The sequence below is a fragment of the Crinia signifera genome, chromosome 3 (genome assembly GCF_055691185.1).
Source record: "Crinia signifera chromosome 3, ASM5569118v1, whole genome shotgun sequence".
Taxonomy (NCBI): Eukaryota; Metazoa; Chordata; class Amphibia; order Anura; family Myobatrachidae; genus Crinia; species Crinia signifera.
In genome coordinates this window covers 192725168-192747041 of record NC_139219.1, presented here as the reverse complement: position 1 = coordinate 192747041, position 21874 = coordinate 192725168, and the positions used below count along the sequence as shown (strand labels likewise).

At 42.3% G+C, this 21874-nt stretch overlaps 1 protein-coding gene across 3 annotated transcripts in view; it reads left to right on the top strand.

Moving 5' to 3' along the window:
* Positions 1 to 21874, top strand: part of LOC146064079 (uncharacterized) — a 251126-nt gene that overhangs the window by 9984 nt on the left and 219268 nt on the right. For all 3 annotated transcript variants that reach the window (XR_014471743.1, XM_083177154.1, XM_083177153.1), the window contains exons 4-11: positions 1011 to 1162; positions 1737 to 1910; positions 2295 to 2499; positions 6608 to 6822; positions 7213 to 7415; positions 12315 to 12439; positions 14017 to 14143; positions 15666 to 15754. Coding sequence is in view for 2 of the 3 variants with exons in the window: in XM_083177154.1 (XP_083033280.1) it covers positions 1011 to 1162; positions 1737 to 1910; positions 2295 to 2499; positions 6608 to 6822; positions 7213 to 7415; positions 12315 to 12439; positions 14017 to 14143; positions 15666 to 15754 (1290 nt within the window). In the remaining variant the exon portion in view is untranslated. The remainder of the gene's footprint in view (positions 1 to 1010; positions 1163 to 1736; positions 1911 to 2294; positions 2500 to 6607; positions 6823 to 7212; positions 7416 to 12314; positions 12440 to 14016; positions 14144 to 15665; positions 15755 to 21874) is intronic.

The following is a 21874-nucleotide window of genomic DNA, read 5'->3' as shown; positions in this document are numbered from 1 at the left end:
GCTATGAATTGATACACATTTCATTACATTAAATATCCCTAAACAATATCTAGAAAACTATAGCGGTGGCAGTAGTTGGCAAAGTAGGATCGGTGCTTTACCCCATTGTTAAAATAGGGGTGATCCTTAATTCTGTCTTAAATATAATGGAATAGCAGTTACCGAATGTTTTATTTGACCAATCGCCCACCCAGTGTTTGGTTATTTGTAAACAGTAAACAGCACAGTTGCCAGATACATTTCTACTCCATATGTTGATTCTAACCCCTGGATCTGTTTGTGACTATCATTATCAATATCCTGAAAGCAGATCTTTGTTTCTACCCTTATTCTTTATGTATGAGCAACAGAATATTGTCTTATCTTTTGTTCTGAATGTATGAAGCAAACTCCTGCTGGGCATACAGTGCCACTCACATTTTCCAGCTAGTAAGTGATAATCCAGACAGTAATAACTGTAAACCATGGTATATGACAACAGGTTAAGTAGTATATTTACAGAGAATGAATGCTAAAATCTATATCTAGATTTGCGTTGCTCTTGTCAACAAAGGACCAAGTATGACTTGAAAATGTCATGCATAGACATGATTGGTGCATATTTGCCCACTCCCTGGAAGAGACAGGAGGCTCCCAAAAATGGGGAAAGTTGGGCATGTCTCCTTCATCCTTCGCAGACCCCTGTATCCTGGGGGGATAGGGCAAAATGTACAGTTTGCTAGAGGGTGCCAATCAGAGGGATGAGGGGAGGGTCAGTGGCAGCGGATAAGAGTTCCACCACCTCTCCAAGACCACTTTATTCCCTGCTCCTATGCAATGTGTGGTTCATTTTGCAATCTGCCTGGAGCTTTTACGGAAGTATGCAAGTATGATATAAATATGAGTGCAAGTGGATGCACAATGAAATACCACTATGTAAAAAAAATATACTGATATATGAAATTAATGGCCAGTACCTCCCCTCCCTCCTTATACTTGCATTGTGTTTACAAGTTTCATATTTGGTACAGATCTTGAAAAGACCACAGAAAACCGTTAGTCCTGACTTTCTACAACAGAGATCTGCCATTCTGGATGCAGACATTGTCAGTGAAAGTGAAGCTTTAGTTTCTCATTGGATAAAAACTATTGATCAAGTTTTGAAGGAAGCTGTAGATGAAAGGTAAGTTACCAGAATGGGTTATTTTATATTAGTCAATCAGTATTTTACATTATCTTCAATATATAGTATTCTAAGAAAACTGTTATCAAGAAAATCAACTACTGTATGAATAGGGTTACCACCTAGTCCCTTTAATTCCGGACACGTTAATTACACAGGTTCTGTGGCAGTTTAAAATCAGGTGAAGTGGAGTCTTGAAGTCAGCCAGCCACAGAACCTGTGTAATTAATATGTGTCCGGAATTAAAGGGACTAGGTGGTAACCCTATGTATGAACAAAGTATCAGATCTGAATAAGGGCCATAGTTAAATATGGGGGTACTTCGTATGTCACAATGGACAGGTTATTGCATTCGGTTCCTGAGGAAACTTGTATAGTATATGCAAAAGAAGAGACAGGTTGTGGTCCAGGTGTGCACTACCATTTTAGTACTTTTATCTCTTTTTTTGATAAGCATGCCCCAGAAAAGAGACTTTCTTTCTTTTACCCCATATTGCTACCTTCAGTTCCTGCAATTGGAAAAATCTGCATATAAATATGTTATCCTGGTCCAAACTGAATCCCATTGTTTTAGAATTTTAGATATTACAACTACACCTCTGACTGAGCTTGAACGTTGGCACCAAAGACAAAAAATCTTGGGCTTGATTACTGAGCAACTACGCGGAAAAGAGTGCAAGTCTGTCATTGGTATCCTGATTTATTCCAAATCACGACTGCTGAAGAGGTGGAAAGCTGTGGATATCAGGTAATTCATTCCAAAACTAGGTACTCAAAGTACCCTAACACTCTAGGTTTTAAGAATATCCATGACTGAGCACAAATAGTTCAATTGTATTAAGTCAACTGTGCTAAAGCATAAATAACCTTAAAGACTGGATTGTTTAGGGGTTTTGAGGACAGAGTTTAGGAATCTCAGAGAGATTTTATTTAAAATAAGAGTGATACATAAAAAACCTAAGTTCCATAACAAGAAAGCTATAAGGATAAATACAGATGCAAAATGTCCATGTTTGTTTTAGCAGTAAAGGTGAGTAACAGTGAGTAATGGGTCTTCAACAAAAAGAGATTTCAAATATTTACCATAATATAAATAGCATTTAACTGTTTCATACTACTGTATATCACTTAGTATTACAGAGGCAACAAATGCTGCCAAGGATCGTGTTAAGTACCTGGAAGCACTTTACCGTCATCTGGATGCTTTGGCCACCGATAATGACCCATCAAACCTGATTAACACCATTCTCCCAGGCTTCTTCAATGGCATCCAACAAATGGAGACCATGTCACGTTTCTTCTCAAAGACTGGGTATCTGGGACTTCTGCTCACTAAGGTAAGAGCAGTTCTGTCACTATCAGGGTTAGAGATTTCATCCCAAAATAAAAGCACATTGTAGTTACGTAAATGTACAATGTAGCTTCACCTTAATGACCACCACACTCAGGGCTGCAATAAGCAATAGCCTTCTCCATTTATGGAACTGATGAATGATGCACACACCAAAGGTGCTAGCCACAAGCAGCGTTGGATCTTTAAAAAACATAATGGAGTTTCAGTAATGGCCTTCATATTGACATTTTGTAGTGGGAAGACGAACCAGGATAAGAGAGAGCAGAGGTATCAGGCTTATTACTCGGTACTTGTGTAGTTTCACGGCAGCAGCTCTACGCTATGTTTGAATCCTGGTAGCTGTACGCCATCGGCTGCCTTACTTCTCTAGTTCGTTTGAAGCTACGTTATCAGCGTAGCCCCGGCAGCAGTGCTACGCTAAGTTTGTTTGAAGCTACGTTATCTGCGTAGTCCAACGGCTGTCTTACTTCTGTAGTTAATATGAAGCTACGTTATCAGCGTAGTTCAAAGGCTGCCTTACTTGTGAAGTTTCATGGCGGCAGCTTGAACTACGTTGTCAGCGTAGTGACTCCACGGCAGCCCTGCGGTGACAGGTCATTGTGGCACTTGTAGTTCCACAGAGAAATAGACAGCCCGATTCTATAAAATGCAGCGAGCCACCGAGCCCAAAGCATGGCGAGCGCAGTGAGCCCCGTGAGGGGACGCGGATTAATTCACATGTATTCCGCGGCCCCTCGCGGGGCTCGCTGTGCTCGCCACGCTTCGGGCTAGGTGGCTCACTGCGCATGCCACACTTTATATATTCAACTCCACACTGAAGTGGATAGTGGGGGTATGAAAAGGTCGGGAGGACATGTAAAGCGTCCCCTCGCAGGGCTCGCTGTGCTCCCACTCTTTGGGCTGGCGTGGATGGGCGGGGTGTTTCAGGAACTCATTCACACCTGCCATATCATACATCTGAGACAGTAATGACAACATGTGTTAACTGGCAACTGGTTTTTAGTTAATAATAAAGAAGAATGAAGGAAATTATCAAATGACAATACAATGAAAAAGACGAAGAATAAAGACAAAAAAAATGAGAAAGTCATTCCTCAGAAACTGCATTTGCAGAAACCGCATGAGAAGTCGATGCACTTGTCTCTGCCTCTGCGCCGCTGCCTTTCTCAGCCTGGGGGAGTAAGGTTAGCGCATGGAGGATAGGCTGGAATGGGTTTTCGGCGCCAATAGTCTTTCTCCATATAAACTCCTGTAAGTAGGAATCTAGCTGATGGCGCACAGTGCCCCTTTGGCATTTATTGCACCACTTGCAGGATCCCCAAAGCCACTCCATGTTCTGGGTGTGAACCCCGGTCTCCGGATCCACAAAGTTGTACCGGTGGTTCACCCGAGCGTGGTGGTACACTGCTACTTTCAGGTGCTCCGTCTTGTAGGCCCGCCAGCAATCCGAGATGATGGTCATCCCCGGTTCGATGTGCCACTCGATGGCGGCCATCAGGGTGCTGGCATCACGTATTTCGATGGCTGTGATGAAGCACTCTCCGGTCTCCCTAGAAATACCTCCAAAGAGCTACTGTTGGGGCAGCATACGACCAACATGGCTCTTCCTTTGAACAAATAGGCTCTCGTCCACCTCGACGATCTTGCCAGGGCTGCCAATACGTCGGTGAGGCTGCGACATGAGGTAGATGGTGCAGTCCTCCCTCATCAAATTGTTGTAGAGGACGGTTGTCTTCTGCGAGATGGACAGATGTTGCTCACAGAAGCGGATGCTGGTCGGCTCCTCTGCCCAACAGAACATGAATCGGATCAGGGTGACAAAGGTCAGATGGCACCTCTGAACCATTGCGCAGCCCTGACACTGACCTTCTTTCAGCGCTCCCTGACATTTAGCCTCATAGGGTGGCCATTGGGGCAGGTCCGGGTGTTAGGCAGAAATTTGTGGCTTTGTAGAAAAGCCACCGACTCCTCCATCTGCAACCGGTTGAAAAGAGTGAACTTTTCAGCAGCCATGACTGAAATAGGTCTGACTCTCACAGACTATAACAGCTGACTGACTACGCTAACTGCGTTCCTCTAAATCTACCAGCTGACTGACTACGCTACGCTGTCTGTGGGAACACTACGCTGCATCTGACAGGGATGCTGGCTACGCTAAGCGGCCGCGAGAACAAGATGCTGTTTCTGACAGGGACGCTACTTCTGACTAACTACGATACTAGAACAAGACGCTGTTTCTGACCAGGACGCTAGTTCTGACTAACTACGATGACTACACTAGTCGTGGGAACACTACGCCGATTCTGACAGGGACACTACGCTAACTACATACTGCCTACGCTGACTATGCTGGTTGCGGGAACACAGCACGCTACTTCTGACTGACCATACTGGTCGCGGGAACACAACGCCGATTCTGAAAGGGACGCCACGCTAACTACATAGCTGCCGCTGTGAAACTACACAGGTACCATTACTTCAATCAAAGTATTGCATTGAAGTACAACAAGGATGGTGAAGTGCCCAAAGGAGTTCTACCTCATATTGGAACCAGGGTAAAGTGGCCTTCAGTGATACTAGTGCACCTACTGTAAATATAATCCAGAAAATTGTAGCATTAGAATTGACATCACTGACCTTACACATTTCATAGATTGTCATGTATCTTCCCTTCCCTGCCTCATCCTGTTCTCTAAAATTAGCCAGCTCTTATTGATCATGTTACTATTTGCACAGTGATGTATAAAGTGCATCATTAGTTATGCCAAGGTCATTCCTCACCATCTTCATATTGCAGCCTTATAAACCTTTCCCTAATAGCCAAATACAGTACAAAGAATAACTATAATCTCTATTCAGTGTTGTTCAATTACGCTTATCTGCATTTTACTTTATTCTAGATAGTAAACCGTTTATCACACAATTTTCAGCTTTCATTTATGGGAGATTATTTCTCTACTGCTGCACCTGTCATCCTCTTGTCCATAATATTTTAGTAACCCATTCAATCTCTTAATCAGCTTTTTACAAAAACAGCTTAACCCTTGCGGTGAGCGTTCCTAAAAATATCCGCAAAAAATGCCAGCGTTGGTCACAGTGCCTGTTCTTTTAGTATAATTAAATACAAATACAGCCTGGTCATTTTAAGTGAAGCTTAGTTAAATATTGCACCAAAAAAAGAACAGTCGCTGGCATTTTTAGCGGCTATTTTGAGGATCTCTCACAGCAACGTTGGCACTCAAACGGTTAAACCCTCTTGTGTTTCTTAGGCTTTGAGCACAATCATTTATTGCAATAGTCTAGAGCATGGGTCTTCAAACTGTGGCCCTCCAGATGTTGTGAAACTACATGTTCCAACATGCATTGCCACATTTTTTCCTATAAGAGCATGCCAAAACTGTCAGGGCATGCTAGGACATGTAGTTCCACAACATCTGAAGGGCCACAGTTTGAAGACCCATGGTCTAGAGCATATTCCATATCTGCATTTCCTTTAAGCTGGGTACACATTTAGCAATATGCCATCCAGTTGGGTGGATCGGACTGTTGTATCGCCTGCATTGCTCAGTGTGTACTGGCAATATGCACACTCCCACTGTTGCTTGCGACAATGCTAGGTTTCATGTGCTGCACATCAAACCTAGAAAAGTCGTTAGGGACACTATGGGGGGGGGGGGGGGGGTATTCAATCCTGGCCGAATTTACTGGTCATGCGTACAATCAGCAATAATTTGCCAATCAGTATTCTATCACGGGCATCTTCGCCCATTTTTTAGTACAATTTCATCAATGCCGTAAGACTTTTTTTGGGGGGGGGGGAATTGAGATGAGCGAAAACGGATGCAAAAAATAGACAAACCATGTGAATTCATGGCTATTTCGCCAATCCACATGGTTTTCACCGATGCTAGATTTTTCGCCCAGGCAAAAATCGGCACTGGGATGGAATAGGGTGAGTCGATATTGCCCAAAAAATAGTAGAAAATTGCCACATAAATTTCTATGTCATAGTTAAGTTTTGGAGAAAAGTTTGACCAAACTAATATTATACCAAATTGCAGCAGAGTGTATTACAGTTTTGTTTGTACCAGGTATCAAACCAATTGGCTCAGAACTGCATATCTGTCCTGAAAGACAGCATCAGGAGGATAGGAGGCTCAGAAGACAGATTCTGGGACATAATAAGACAGCACATTATTATAACCGATAAAGAAGAACATGTTCTTGGTGCAGGACAAGAGAAGTTACCTAAAAAAGAGAAAAGCAAAACAAAGATGTTAAAGAGCAACAGTACTTTTTATGAAAGGTAAGTAGTGTAGAAGATACTGCTGTCCAGTGTAAAAGGTACAATGTCACACATAGGTTTAAGGGAGATGAACTGGCATATAGAAAGGTATATCTAGTTCCCAAATGGGGAACTGCTAAATTTTGACATCCATTTCTGCTATACTCTACCAAAAACTGTTGTTCACAATACGTTATGCATCCTTTAGGGAGGGAGCACATTATGTATTATGCCTGTATAGTACAAAAACTTACATGACATAGCTTTCCAGAGTAACATTACGCTAAGTCGTACCATATCTCTTATACCTGTTGTTTTATGGTCATTGTCAGCAGAAATAGAAGTAGTTGGGGCAGTTGTAGCCCGTGTTGTAGCCACTATATTATCAATACTGTATTTCCATCAATGCAGAATACAAGCCTGTCTGGCAGTACACACCTGTTTTCAAGAGGAGTTGCGCCGTTTACGTGAATGGTTAATAGGGACACATGGACTTCAAACATATTCATCGCTAAGTTCCATTTCTACTGCAGCGGGGAGATTGTCCTTTGTACAAACTGTGAAAACAAATAAAGCTAATATGAAGATGCCATCATCCATAACATCCAGCTACGGTATTTACTGTTTTTTCTACGCTGATGGGTATTTTACTGAAATTCCCTTTTAAATAACTTCATTTAACATAATTCAGTGATGGAAATGCTATCTCTTTTCTTTCTTTCTGTCATAATTGTTTTATGTGACCATGCCTTATATGCTGATCAATAACACTAGCAACTCTAGTCTTTAGTACTGTACAACATATTGATTAGGTAGTAATTTCCAGAAACATAAACCTTTTATTTTTTGGGCATGTGTGCTAAAGTGTTTATATATATAGTAAACCTCTTCAGATTTCTATTCCCAAAGGCATACACCATATATTATATAGCAGATACAATGCTGTAGCTAGTAAGCGGATCCCTCCCCCCTGAATTGTATAGTGTCACTATATTAAGCAGTGTGCAGTGGTGATTTAAGATAAAAGCACTTGTACTAGATAAATACATTTACAGTGCACCCGGAAAGTATTAACATCGCCTCACTTTTTCCACATTTTGTAATGTTACAGCCTTATTCCAAAATGGAATCAACCATTTTTTTCCTGCAAAATTGTATGCACAATATCCCATAATGATAATGTGAAAAAAAAGGGTACTTATGTATTATCTGGGCTCCCATGTTAAATGAACCCCATTTTTTCATACCCCTCCTATCCAACTACGCATGGAGTTGATTTTATATAGTGCCCGAAGCGTGGCGAGCGGACGCGGTCTCATAAGAAAAACGGGAGCCCAGATATTACAAAAGCACCCAAAAAAGTTTTGGGAGGTTATGATTAAAAATAAAAAAAAATTATATAATATATAGGACCTAAAGCACAGAGGATATATAGATGGATAGTAGGGTGCTAGGGAAGATAAATACAGGTAGGAAAAAGTAGGGAACCCAGAAGTAGCTAAGGGACACTTCTAAAGAAAACCAAAAGTAAAGAGAACGAGGGGAGGCACAAGGACAGGTACCACTTGGGGAGGGGGGGAAGAAGTAAAATAGATGAATGTATAATAGAAGTGAGAAACATATCGTAAGAAGATAGGAAAGGTAATGAAATGTAATGTGAAGAAGGGACAATGAGGTATCATAGAGTATATGTAATGTCAAGGTTGTTGCTTCGTTTTTATATGATCTGTATATGTGCATAATAAGAAAATCTAAATAAATACTCTTTTTAAAAAAAAAAAATTAAGAAATGGTGTATACATTCCCAGCCTTTGCCATGGAGCTTAAAATTGCGCTCAGGTGTGTCCCGTTTCCACTGATCATCTTTGAGATGTTCTTACAGCTTATTTGGAGTCCACCTGTGGTAAATTCAGTTGATTTGGAAAGGCACACACCTGTCTATATAAGGTCCCACACTTGACAGTAGGGATGCCAATCCTGGGGCAATTTTTCAATCCCGGGATCCGGGATTGAAAAATGCTCATTCCCGGGATCCCGGGATTGGCATCCCCACCAAAAATCCCATTATTAGCACTAAACCCACACTGGCCGACCCGCACATTTACTTACATTAGGGAGCGGGCAGGCGGCCAGGAGTGGGTTTGGGGTGCACGGTGCCTCCCGGCAAGTGCACCTCCTTAGAAGACAGCGGGCGGGCGGAGGCAGGCCGGCGGGCTGGCGAAGAAGAGGCGGGCAGTGACTGGTGACGTGTGGCCTGTGCAGCGTGACCTCTACTGTCACACTACGCAGGCCTCACGCCGGGGTCAGGTTATGGGAACAGCTGGGCAGCGGCTGAGCGAGTGCTCAGACGCTGCCCGGCATTAGACTGCGCATGCACAGTCTAATCCTGGGATTGTATACGCCAATCCCGGGATTTAAATCCCAGACTTTTTTAGGCCAAATTCCGGGATCCCCTCGATCCCGGGATGGGCCACACTACTTGACAGTGCATGTCAGAGCACAAACCAAGTGTGAAGTGAATCAATTGTCTGTAGACCTCCGAGACAGGATTGTACCAAGGCACAAATCTGGGAAAGGGTACATAAATATATCTGCTGCTTTGAAGGTCCCAATGACCACATTCGCCTCCAACATCCATAAATGGAAGAAGCTCAGAACAACCAGGACTCTTCCTAGAGCTGGCTGGCAGTCTAAACTGAGCTATCTGGGGAGAAGGGCCCTAGTCAGGAAGATGACCAAGAACCCAATGTCACTCTGTCAGAGCTACAGCATTCCTCTGTGGAGAGAGGAGAATCTTTTCAGAAGGACAACCATCTCTGCAGCAATCCACCAATCAGGACTGTATGGTAGAGTGGCCAGATGGAAGTCACGCCTTAGTAAAAAGCACATGGGAGCCCACCTGGAGATTTCCAAAATGCACCTGAAGGTAATCAAATTCTCTGGTCTGATGAGACAAAGATTGAACTCTTTGGCATGAATGTCGGGTGTCATGTTTGAAGGAAACCAGGCATCGCTCATCACAAGGCCAATACTATCCCTACAATGAAGCATGGGTGTGGCAGCATCATGCTGTGGGGATGTTTTTTAGTGGCAGGAAGACTAGTCAGGATAGAGGGAAAATAAATGAAGCAATGTACAGAGATTGTGGTCATCTGTCAGAAAGACAAAAACCCTAAGCACACAGCCAAGATATCAAAGGAGTAGCTTCAGGACAACTCTATGTATGTCCTTGAGTGGCCAAGACAGAGCCCAGACTTGAATTCAATAGAACATCTCTGGAGAGATCTGCAAACGGCTGTGCACCGTCGCTTCCCATCCACCCTAATGGTGCTTGAGAGGTGCTGCAAAGAGAAATGGGCAAAACTGCCCAAATATAGGTGTGCCAAGCTTATGGCATCATATTCAAAAATACTTGAGACTGGAATTGCTGCTAAATAATAATTTAATAAAGTATTGAGCAAAGGCTGTGAATACTTATGTACATGTGATTTTTTATTTTTAATAAATTAGCAAAAATCTCCCAAAATTGTTTTTAAAGTTGTCAGTATGGGGTATTGTGTGTACAATTTTGAGGGGGAAAAAATAATTTATTCCATTTTGGAATAAGTCTGTAACATAAAAAAATGTGGGAAAAAAGCGGTGTGAATACTTTCCAAATGCACTGTACAAGGATACAAATATTTAAGGTTACAATCTACTTGCATGTTTTGTTCAATAATAAAATACTTATCAATGAATGGATATTCTGTTATAATTTTATAGTGATTTGCTTCACTGTATAGTAGCAAATGCCAGACCACGTATGGCTATTATTAGTTCTTTATGACTTGTTCCTCTGTGCTCGGGATGCCTCCAGTGATCTTTTCTGCATTGTGAGTGTGTGAATCTGAACATCTAATTATGACTCCACATTTACATAGAGCCCTGCATAATAATAACAGACAGCGAATAGAGACAAAGGAAATCACTCTAATTGTAAGATTAGAATGTGACAGGGAAAATGGTCATGTTAGTGTGTCTGAATAAACATACAGTACCATGTTACATTCTGGGCCTAATTGCAATGATGTCACTGTTGTACTGGGAGAAATGGGATCTTAATAATCTGGCAGACCAGTTACACCAAGAATGTCTATGTGCATTCCCACAATATTGTTTATGTTTCTCATATACATGGGGCTGATTTATTCTGCTAGATCCCAGCATATATAATACAATGTTTTTACAAAAGATAAGTATTTGTTGCTCTTGCAACCCTTCAGTTCGTTAAACTGCATTTAATATCAGCAGTTACTGTGACACTATAATACTACTAGTAATGTAGTTATGTGAATAAATTCCATTACATAGGGGAAGCTAAGACACACACATACCTCCAGACTGTATTCCCATCTGGGGACGGCAGTGTCCCGCGGGGGGTGGGGTGGGGGGGAGGAGTTGGGAGCAGAGGGGGGAAGGGGAGCAACCACTCTGGGGGGTGCCCAGAGAGGTGAAAAACATACAAAGAATATGCTGATGTCAATATCCCAGGAGCATAGAAAGCAGCACTGCACAACAGTAAAATAAGACTTATTTTAATTAAAATATAAAAAATGAATATAACAATGATAGCACAACAATATTAAAATGGAGGGGGGAGGGGTCTGAGAAGAAGAATCCGCACCGATATGCGATGGGTCTGGGGACTGTTTTAGCCAATATTTCCAGTTGTATGGAGGGATCCAATAAAACACCTAACGCGTTTCCCTGCTGTAGGTAGCAGCTGTATCAAAGACTGACTATCCTCAATTAAAGCAGCTGCTTTTTAGAGAAAACACACATTACCAAGCGCTCAGAAATATAACCCTGGTTATTTCTTCTGCCCGGAGAAGTGATGCTGCAGGCACCACTGGCGCACACCTTTATATTGCTGGTGTGCCCGGAATTTTTCCGGGACAGCTCACTGTGGCAGTGCAGCTGACCCTGGAAAATTTCCGGGCATACCACTGAAGTGGTTAATAAGCTTTGGATAGTGAGGACAGATAAAATTTTGTGCCAATCAGGTCCTATAGATTATACTGAGAAGAATTTTAGAACAAGTTGTGTAATAGCCAAAGGCTGTATGTCAACTGAATTTAAAGGTCCATAGTAATTTATGGAACATAGGAGTCTATTTACTTAGCTTTGGAGAGAGATAATGTGGACAGAGATCAAGTCTCTGTTACAGACTGGGGCAGATGTATTATGCCTGGTAAATGGATAAAGTGGTGATGGAATGGAAGAGATGATAAAATGCACTAGCCAATCCGCTCTGTTTAAAAAAAAAATTACATTTAGGTGTTGATTGACTGGAGCGTTATCACCTATCACTTTATCACTGCTTTATCACTTTATTAAGCTTAATACATCAGCCCATAAAATTGATCACCAAAACCACTATCTACTGTAATTTTTTAATAATTTTTTTTATGGCAGTTAAGTGTTCAAGCTACTACTGTTTAACATATTAATGCTTTTCTAAATATGTGCCTTAGACCAACAGCATGATTATCAAAGCAACAGCGTGGCTATAACAGATGATGACACAATTATGTACCACTTAGAAGCACTGGGGATCAAGCTGAAGCAAACATTGGACATAATGGACAAGCTGCAAGAGGTAAAGAGGCAAATCATTTATCTTTTACCAAAAGTGGTTGCTAGCTATGGTCATGGATGTTGTGATAGTGAGGTTTTAAATAAACTTTTTTTTTACAGAACATTTTGTACTGCACATATCAAATTCTATAATGTATTGGCCCCATTTATCAAATGTGTGAATGACACCTCCCTTTCTACTTATTATGTGCTAGTTGTCACTCACTTTTTTCTGTGTGAACAAGGACATTGCCAAATATGTTTGCACTTGGACTGCCAGGAGCTGGACCGTGGCTGGGGTGCAGGACACTTGGTGGCTCAGTAAAGTTCCTTCGGTACTCTTTACCTAGAAGGGCGCCCATCGCGGCCATCTCGGGCATTGAATGCACTAAAAAATCGGGTGCGATGTGACCGACGCGATGCCCGCGATTTCCCATAGGGAACAATGTTAAATGTCTCAATTGACCCGATTTTCCTGTTCAATGCCTCAATTGACCCGATTTTTCCATAGGAAACAATGTTAAATGGGCCACAGAGGCCAAATAGGCACCCTGAAGTGTGAAATGGCCACCCCAATTGTTAACGCCACCCCACGATCAACGTCAACCCGAAGCGTGGCGAGCGCAGCGGTACGCGTCCTACGACGCTCGCCACACTTTCTATTCTCAACTCCATGCCGACGTGGATAGTGGGGGTATGAAAAGGTCGTAGGACGCGTACCGCCACCCCTCGCGGGCTCGCTGCGCTTGCCACGCTTCGGGTTCACGTTGATCGTGGGGTGGCGTTAACAATTGTGGGGGCCATTTCACACTTCAGGGTGCCTATTTGGCCTCTGTGGGCCATTTAACATTGTTTCCTATGGAAAAATCGGCATCGCGTCGGTCGCATCGCACCCGATTTTTAGTGCATTCAATGCCCGCGATTTTTTACTAACGATGCCCACGATCAAAATCGTGGGCGCCGTTCTAAGTAAAGAGTACCGTTCCTTCACCCAGGTAGTAACTATAGCAGGGAACAATGTAAGATGAGAATTCTTTAAGATTAAATGGTACTACTGTTATTGGTGCTTGTGTGTCAAGCTGATAAATAGCATATAATAGAGAATCCCTCTGGAACCGGAGTAGAGAGAGAGACTGGGACTGAACTGGTCTGCATCAGGACTATGACATACTAAAACTGAACTGTAGTTTGGGAAGCTGGTACTGTGCAAGCACTTTACTAAATAGCAATGTGCCCACAAAATGTTTGTGGGTTTATAGCAGGGCGGGAACCTGTGTGTAGGGCGGTCTTGCCCTGTGCTGGATGGCCCCTCGTAGCCTATTGAAGCTGAATGACTGATAATAACAATACTTGTTATGTATATGTGCCACATACTGTACCCTCTCTGGCTATGGATATACATTTTATTACACCTGAAATAATACAGATTACAAGAGATTAGTAAGTAGCATTAAAGATCTCAGACTGGACCCAATTAAAACTGCTCCATCGGTGTCCACTAACCAAGCAAAGAAGGCATGTTTCCCTACAGTGAGCAACTATATTAAATGTAAAGTTTGTCAGTAATGGTCAATGGATATTTGTGCTTCCCATTTACAGTACAAAATGTTATCCAAGCTGACAGAAGGGCTAAGGAAACCTGCCCAAGAAGACCTAATTGAAGATGATGATAGTGAGGCAGGAAGCTTATGTGAAATCATTTTGCCTGAAGAATCCAAACAGACAGGTTTGGATACAGAGAATGTGCTGGGAAACTCATTTACTTTGTGTTATGATTCTTTACACTGCAAGCACCTGCCATTCTGGCTCAGATAATATACATATAGGGCCTTATTTTGGTTCATTCTTTCTGACAAAATCCTTCTTAGATGGACAAAACCATGTGCACTGCAGGGGGGGCAGATGTAACATGTGCAGAGAGAATTAGATTTGGGTGAGTAATTTTGTTTCTGTGCAGGGAAAATACTGACTGCTTTATTTATACACTGCAATATAGATCTCACTTTGAAGTAAAACCCCACCCAAATCTAATTCTCTCTGCACATGTTACATCTGCCCCACCTGCAGTGCACATGGTTTTGCCCATCTAAGAAGGATTTTGTCAGAAAGAATGAACCAAAATAAGGCCCATAGTTATAATCAGAACTGCTCATTGTCAATATTCTTTTCTAAATATACGTACATGTTCTGTAGCATTGTGTAGTTGGGATGATATCCGTTATGGGTCAAATCAATAAGGAGTAATTAAAAGAGTGATGCCAGCAATTTTCCAATGTGATGGCCTTTGAACTTGGGCAGCCACACCCTATATAGCCACAGGTTGCTCATTCATTGCATATTTTAGTTCACAGCCCCATGGGACTGAATTTAAAAGAAACGGGCAAATGGCTTATAGTTGGGAGCCTATGTTACATGTACCAGCTGTGAGTAACAGGTTATAACGTCCACAGCACTAAACTCCTCACTTGATTAATAACTTGGGTCCAGAATGAGGATGGATTGCACTTGTACGTTATATGTTTGAGTGTTGCCCATGATCTTCGTGCTGTGGACAATCACCCCTGTCCGACAATATTTAAATGATGATTTTTTATTTTATTTTATCAGTGAGCATCTTGTTGTTCCCTCTTTCTAGAATCTGCCTTGTAACGATTATTATTCATTCCAACCATTATCCTTCAGACAAATTGATCGATCTGTTCAGGAACCTTTTCTGTCTCAGTCAGAGAGCAATTTCATTCCAACATATTGCTTCTTGTTCACAGAAAAGAAAAGCAATACAAACAAATGACCGGGATCCAGAGAGATATTACACGATAAACAATATTCCATCCCTATAAAAATAAAAACTTTACGATTCTCATTTTCAATTAAAAAAAATTCCCACTATACAGTTATTTTGTTTTGTTTATTTTATTTAATAAGATATATTGAAAGGGATTCTGATGGAATTTTTAAGTTTCCCCATATACTGTATGTCCCATGTGACTCACCCCACTGCTAAATTGTAATGTGTACCCCTTTGGAGGTTAGTGTACTTGCCTATTGAGGAGTGCTTTGTAAGCACCATTTGTGGCTAGTCTTAAGAACATTTTGTGTTACAGAATAAGTCGATATTCACTGTATTCATAAACAAATGTTGCAATCATGGCCTATGTCAATCATGGCCTATGTCAATAGAATCATGGTGGGCTCTGAACTTTATGGTAGCTAGCCATGAATTCATCAATAATGTTTTCTGCCTGTAGATATCCAGACTGACCAACCTCAAATGTTGAGACAAATCACAAGTACACCGGGAAAACTGAAGACTCTTATTGAAGAGGATGAAGTTCAGGTAAAAAATAAAATGAATAGATATTGATGTGAAAACAATTATGGCAATGGAAATTCTATTGAAATACTGACCAATTATAACAATAATAATAATAATAATAATAATAATAATAATAATAATTGCGTAAATTTACTCAACTTGTTCATATACATATAATCACTAATATGGCCTTGGCAGAGATTAACCATTCATAACTTTTGTAATACAAGATGTTTTGTTTTTTAATGTTACAGTGGTAGATACTGTGTGGACATTCGAAGGTATCACTGGGAGTTCTATTGCCACTAGGGAGTTGTGTGATTAATGCCACTGGGGTGGAGGGTGTAATCAGTGCCAGGTTAAGCCTTCGGGGGGCCCTGGACACTTGTCATTACTGGCCGCAAACTGCATGGGAGAATATTACACTGTCAAAACACAGAGTAAAGGCAGTATCAGCTTGGTCAATGGGTAACTGCAGGGGGGAGATAATTAAAAAAAAAAAAAAATATATATATATATATATATATATATATATATATATGCGGGTTCTACTACGTTGGTCTTACAACGAGGACATTTCGTGAAAGAATGGCCAACCACAGACGGTCAATTAGGGAGGCATTCGAGAAGAAATGTTCAGACAAGCCAGTGGCCCGCCACTTTTTAGCAAAGGGTCACTCAGTGGCAAGTTTGAAGAGTATGATTATCGACCACATTCCTGCCCCAGGACGTGGGGGTGATAGGGAGAAGCTCCTGAAACAAAGAGAGCTAAAATGGATACAGCGACTCGACACATGTTCACCAAAGGGACTCAATGAACATTTGCCCTACAGTGTATTCCTGTGAACTGGGTTGGTGTCTAAAGTGCAACAATGAAGTCACCACATCTGGTGGCTTGAGACATACATACCGTATATGGTGGACATTGAAGGATTCTTCATATAAAAAGTTTTTCTAAAAAATACAATTTTTCTTGATTGATCCCCCTTTTTTGTAGGTGGACACAATGGAGCAGGGAGAGCTAGATAACATAGTTTTTTTGCTCTCTTAAACAAAAATTTTTTTTCATTCTCTAGGTAAATATACCCATGGGGTGACTCTTTTTGTCTTTTGTAATGTTTGTATATTGTGTGTCTTTATTGAACTGTTTTGTATATATGCAGCTGGGACCATGGTGAACTGTATACCCTTTCCATAGAATAACACCAGTAGACTATGTATATATCTGCTATGATAATGAAATTTGCAATAGCATATGAGATTTATTGCGCTTTAGTATCATATCTTTTTAATTACCAAAAATATAGTGTCCTAAACTTCTGATGGAATAATACATATAAAAACTTTTTGTGATTACAACATTAGGGACTACTATTTTTCAGCCTCTCATAGCAGCGTATCCACTGTTGCTATGCAACTGGTGCCACCCCTTGATGACGCAATACAATAGGGCTGGATTAGCCCGTTGCTTGGTTACTGACTAACACTATGGGGGTAGATAGTGAATACCCATTATATTACCGGGAGACCGCTGTACACAAAGTACAGGCGGCTTCCGGTTTTGAGTAGATTCGCGTCATCACTACGTGACGCGATTGTCTTTACTCTAGATGCAGGGACTTGTGTTGCCGTGAGACCGCTGTACACAAAGTACAGGCGGCTTCCGGCTCTAAACAGACTCGCGTCATTTGTACAGTAGGTGACGCGATCATCGGAGTTAACGTGTGAGGATACTGCCATACTTATATCGGTGCGGGTTAAAGATTTATTAAGTAGCTTCAGTGGAACGCTTGCTATTTAGGTGGGGGCCGAATGGAGACATTAATATACTCAGACGTGGTGTATAGTGAATAAAGGAAACAAAATGGCGGTGCGTTCCATTGATTTGGAACGCACGCCAGTACACTCTATTTGACATAATAACGCCAGTTTATTACTTAATAGGCATAGCTATAATGATGTGATTTTCGGAGATGTAACTAATGGATATGTATTGGGGATTTGTGTTGAGCAAGGTTTGTTTCTAAAGATTTTAGCCTAATTAGGTTAAAGGACTGCATATTGGTCAGAATAAGGCATTTCCTGAGTGGGTGGGTATATAAGTTCACCATGGAACCAGTATCAATTAGGTCTCTATTGGAGTAAGATCTCTTGCTGCATGTTCTGTCTTGAAGAAGGTCTGAAATGCGGACCGAAACGTTGACAACACCCTGATGTTCAATATTTTAAAGGTTTGAATAAATATGAAGTTTTAACTGCGAATTGGTGAGTGCCCTCCTTACAAATATTCTATATATATATATATATATATATAATGTGAGGGTCCCCAATCTGCACTCAAATTTTGTGGAGCAGTACCTCTGATGGATCTTCTGTTAGACAGAATCCAAGATAAATATATGAAAGAGAAGGGGGTGTTTCAGAGGGTGCTAGAGCAATAAAACAACTGGGTACTTGTTTCCTAGCACGGCCACACCGATTTACATCGGGGTGGTCGTGTCGGAAAAATCGCGTTGATCGCATCGCATGCAATTTGGTCGCATGCGATGCGATCGATTTTTGATTGAATCAAATGTAAATCGGGTCCCTGGGACCCGATTTTACATTGGATTCAATGTAAAATATTCCCTAGACCCCCCAAATTTTACGACGTAAACCCCACCCCACGATAGACGCCAACCCGAAGCGTAGCGAGCCCGCGAGGGGCGGCGGTGCGCGTCCTCCGACCTTTTCATTCCCCTACTATCCACGTCGGCGTGGAGTTGAGAATATATAGTGTGGCGAGCGCAGCGAGCCACCGAGCCCGAAGCGTGGCGAGCGGACGCGTATACCTGTGAAGTTATACGCGTCCCCTCGCGGGGCGCGCTGCGCTCACCACGCTTGCCACACTATATATTCTCAACTCCACGCCGACGTGGATAGTAGGGGAATGAAAAGGTTGGAGGACGCGCACCGCCGCCCCGCGCGGGCTCGCTGCGCTCGCCACGCTTCGGGTTGGCGTCTATCGTGGGGTGACGACGGGGACATCTATAATGTGAAATGGGTCATATTGGCCCATTTCACATTTTTCACATTTTTTTTAATGTGAGATGGACTTAATCAAGTCCATCTCATCTTGTGCCATTATAATGGCACAAGACCGACGCTATCCTCACGATTTCAATGTTAAAAAATATTTTAACATTGAAGCCTATGGAAAAATCGGGGGCATCGCGTCGGTCGCGTCGGGACCAATGTTAATGGTCCCGACCGACGCGATGCCCCCGATTTTGTACCTTTGCCGGCAAAATGGACCTGATTTCAAAGGAAATCGGGTCCATCGTGTGGATCGTGTACCTTAACTTAAAGGTACACGATCCACACGATTGTGGCCGTGCTAGGAAACAAGTACCAACAACGGTATTCACAAGTGATCTTTAATACATAAAATTGATAAAAATGACATAAAAATCGCCCGTTGGGCAAACAAATGAACACAGTTTTACATATAATTATTTATAATAAGTCAATACAATATAGTTTCTGGTGGATTGCTAGAATATGTCATTTGGTTAATGTAAATAGTCCGACGCGTTTCGTCGTAGCCATGACTTCACAGGGGCAACAGTAAAACCAATATAACTATTAGTCATCCATAGTTAACATCCAATATGGTGTATGTAAAACTGTCCAGATTTAGAGTATCCAAATGAACAATATGGATTATCCACTGATGTAATTCTTTTCAGAGAATAAGATCTGAGCTGAGCTCAGCCGAGTTAATGATCAGCAGATAATGACCACCGTCACTTAATAGTGAATATGGCGAGGGTAATAAACCCCTGTCACATTTTGAATCTGGGAGGGATGGGATGCCAGGACATATTTTAAGCCCCAGTATGTCCCTGGTCACAAACCTGTTTTTATAGTGCTATATAATCAAATATCTATGTAAATAGATATACCATTGATGCTAAGAATTGCAGCTAGGCCCATGATCTGTATTATTATTATTATAATAATAATTATTATTATTATTATTATTATTATTATTATTATTATTATTATTATTATCAGTGGTGTCCCTTACCTTTTCTGGGGAGGGGGGCTGCCTCTGATCGCAATGCAGGCACCCCTCCCCCCCTGTCGCCGCCGGTCCCTGCAGACAGAGTTCCCGGTGCCTGTGCTCTGATGACAGGTACCGGAACTGGCGTATGGGCAGTACAAACTTCTATACTGCGCATACGGCCAGCTTCTATGGGCTGCTTCAGCAACAGCCCATAGTAGTAATCATAGTCCCGGCGCCTGTACAATACAAATGACAGGCACCGGGACCAGCATGTGCGCAGTACCGATATAGGTACTGCGCAATTGGCAATTCTGCACGGCAGCCCGCAGAAAGGTGTTCCGGAGGGAGGGAACACCTCCCAATGGGACTGCCTTGGTGACTTGCAGGTCAGACTTCTAATAGGAAGTCACTGCCATTCACAGTGAAGCCAGAGCAGTCTCACAGACTGCATCTCGCTTCACTACAGTGACTACTTTTACCTGCAGCCCATAGGTAAAAACCGCCACTGATAATAATTATGAATATATATTAATTGTATTGGTGAGATATGAAGAGTACCACACATTGAGATGGCCGATTCACCTGTCTGGTAAAAGATATCTGTTTAAATTGTATTCACATGATGCAATTGCCTAAGGCCTAAGGCAGGCGTGTTCAAACTGTAGCACTCCAGCTTATGTGAAACTACACATCCCAGCATGCCTTGCCATTGTTTTAGCATCCCCTAATAGCAAAATCGTGTCAAGGCATGATGGGACTTGTAGTTTCAAAACAGCTGGAGGGCCATAGTTTGGACATGCCTGGCCTCCCATTCAAAGAGGGACACAATGGGGCAGATGTATTAACCAGCGTTAAGTGCAAAAATGCACTTAACGCTGGTTAACTGGGGGGGATTACGTCTGTCCTAATGTATTACTAGCGCACCTAACGTGCGCTAGTGACAGCCCGCCGAGTTACGCTCGGCGGGGCTGTCCCTGCAATCCCCCCCAGGGATTAACGGCCGGGGTGATGTATTAACAGCCTTCAAGGCGTTAATTCACCCCGGCCGCTTCGCCAGCTCAGGGCTAGCGTTGTCCTATCCCCCACTATGGGGACAACGCTAGCCCTGCGTCTGGCTTGGGCTGCGCTGGAGATCTCGCGGTTTTAGCGAGATCTCGCGCATGCCCAGTAAGCCGGGCAGGGGGGGCAACGGCGACTGCGCATGTGCGGGGCGGCGAGGGAGCCGATAAGGAGAGCCGTTAACGCTGGGGATAACGGCTCTCCTTATCGGCTTTGGGGGGGTTAATACATCTGCCTATAACGTTTGCCCGCTTCTCCACGTTATGCTGGAGAAGCGGGACTCGTTATTCTCAAAACGTTATAGGCAGATTAGTACATCTGCAGGGGCAAACGCAGGATTTTCAGAAGGGGGTTTCCAGAGGGGCGGAGCAAAGCACAGAGATGGACACTTAGGTGACCCAGTATATGCCGGGTCAGTTAAAGTATTATAGATAGACCAAATGTATATAAATAATAATAATAAAAAAATATATTTATATATATATATATATATATATATATATATATATATATATATATATATATACTGTACATATATATATACATACACACACATATATATATATATATATATATATATACATACATACATACAAGGGCGTCAACAGCAGTGTAGACCCCTGGGCATAGCAATGTATTGGGGCCCTTACCGATCCTCCAGCGGTAGGGGTGGGGGGTGCTATGAGCGGAAGCTTTGATGTCCGGCGGGTGGTAGGGGGTATTATATCAACCGCTCAGCATGTAGGGCCTGGATCAGTAATTTCCACTAATTACCCCTTTTCTGCACAGATGGTGGGAGATGGGGTGGGAGAAGGGGGCATTGGGCTGAATGAAGGGGTCCTGATACATAACTTCCGGGGTGGTAGAGGATGTTTAATACGCAGAAGAGGGGTGTATAGTGGAGTGGGCTTATTATTCATAATTTTCTGGTGGGAGGACAACTTGCTTGACTGTAGATATCTCCAGTTCCCGGAAATAGATTTCTTAGATTTTAATGGAATTAATAACTAGAGAATCTCACCTACCAAATGGTA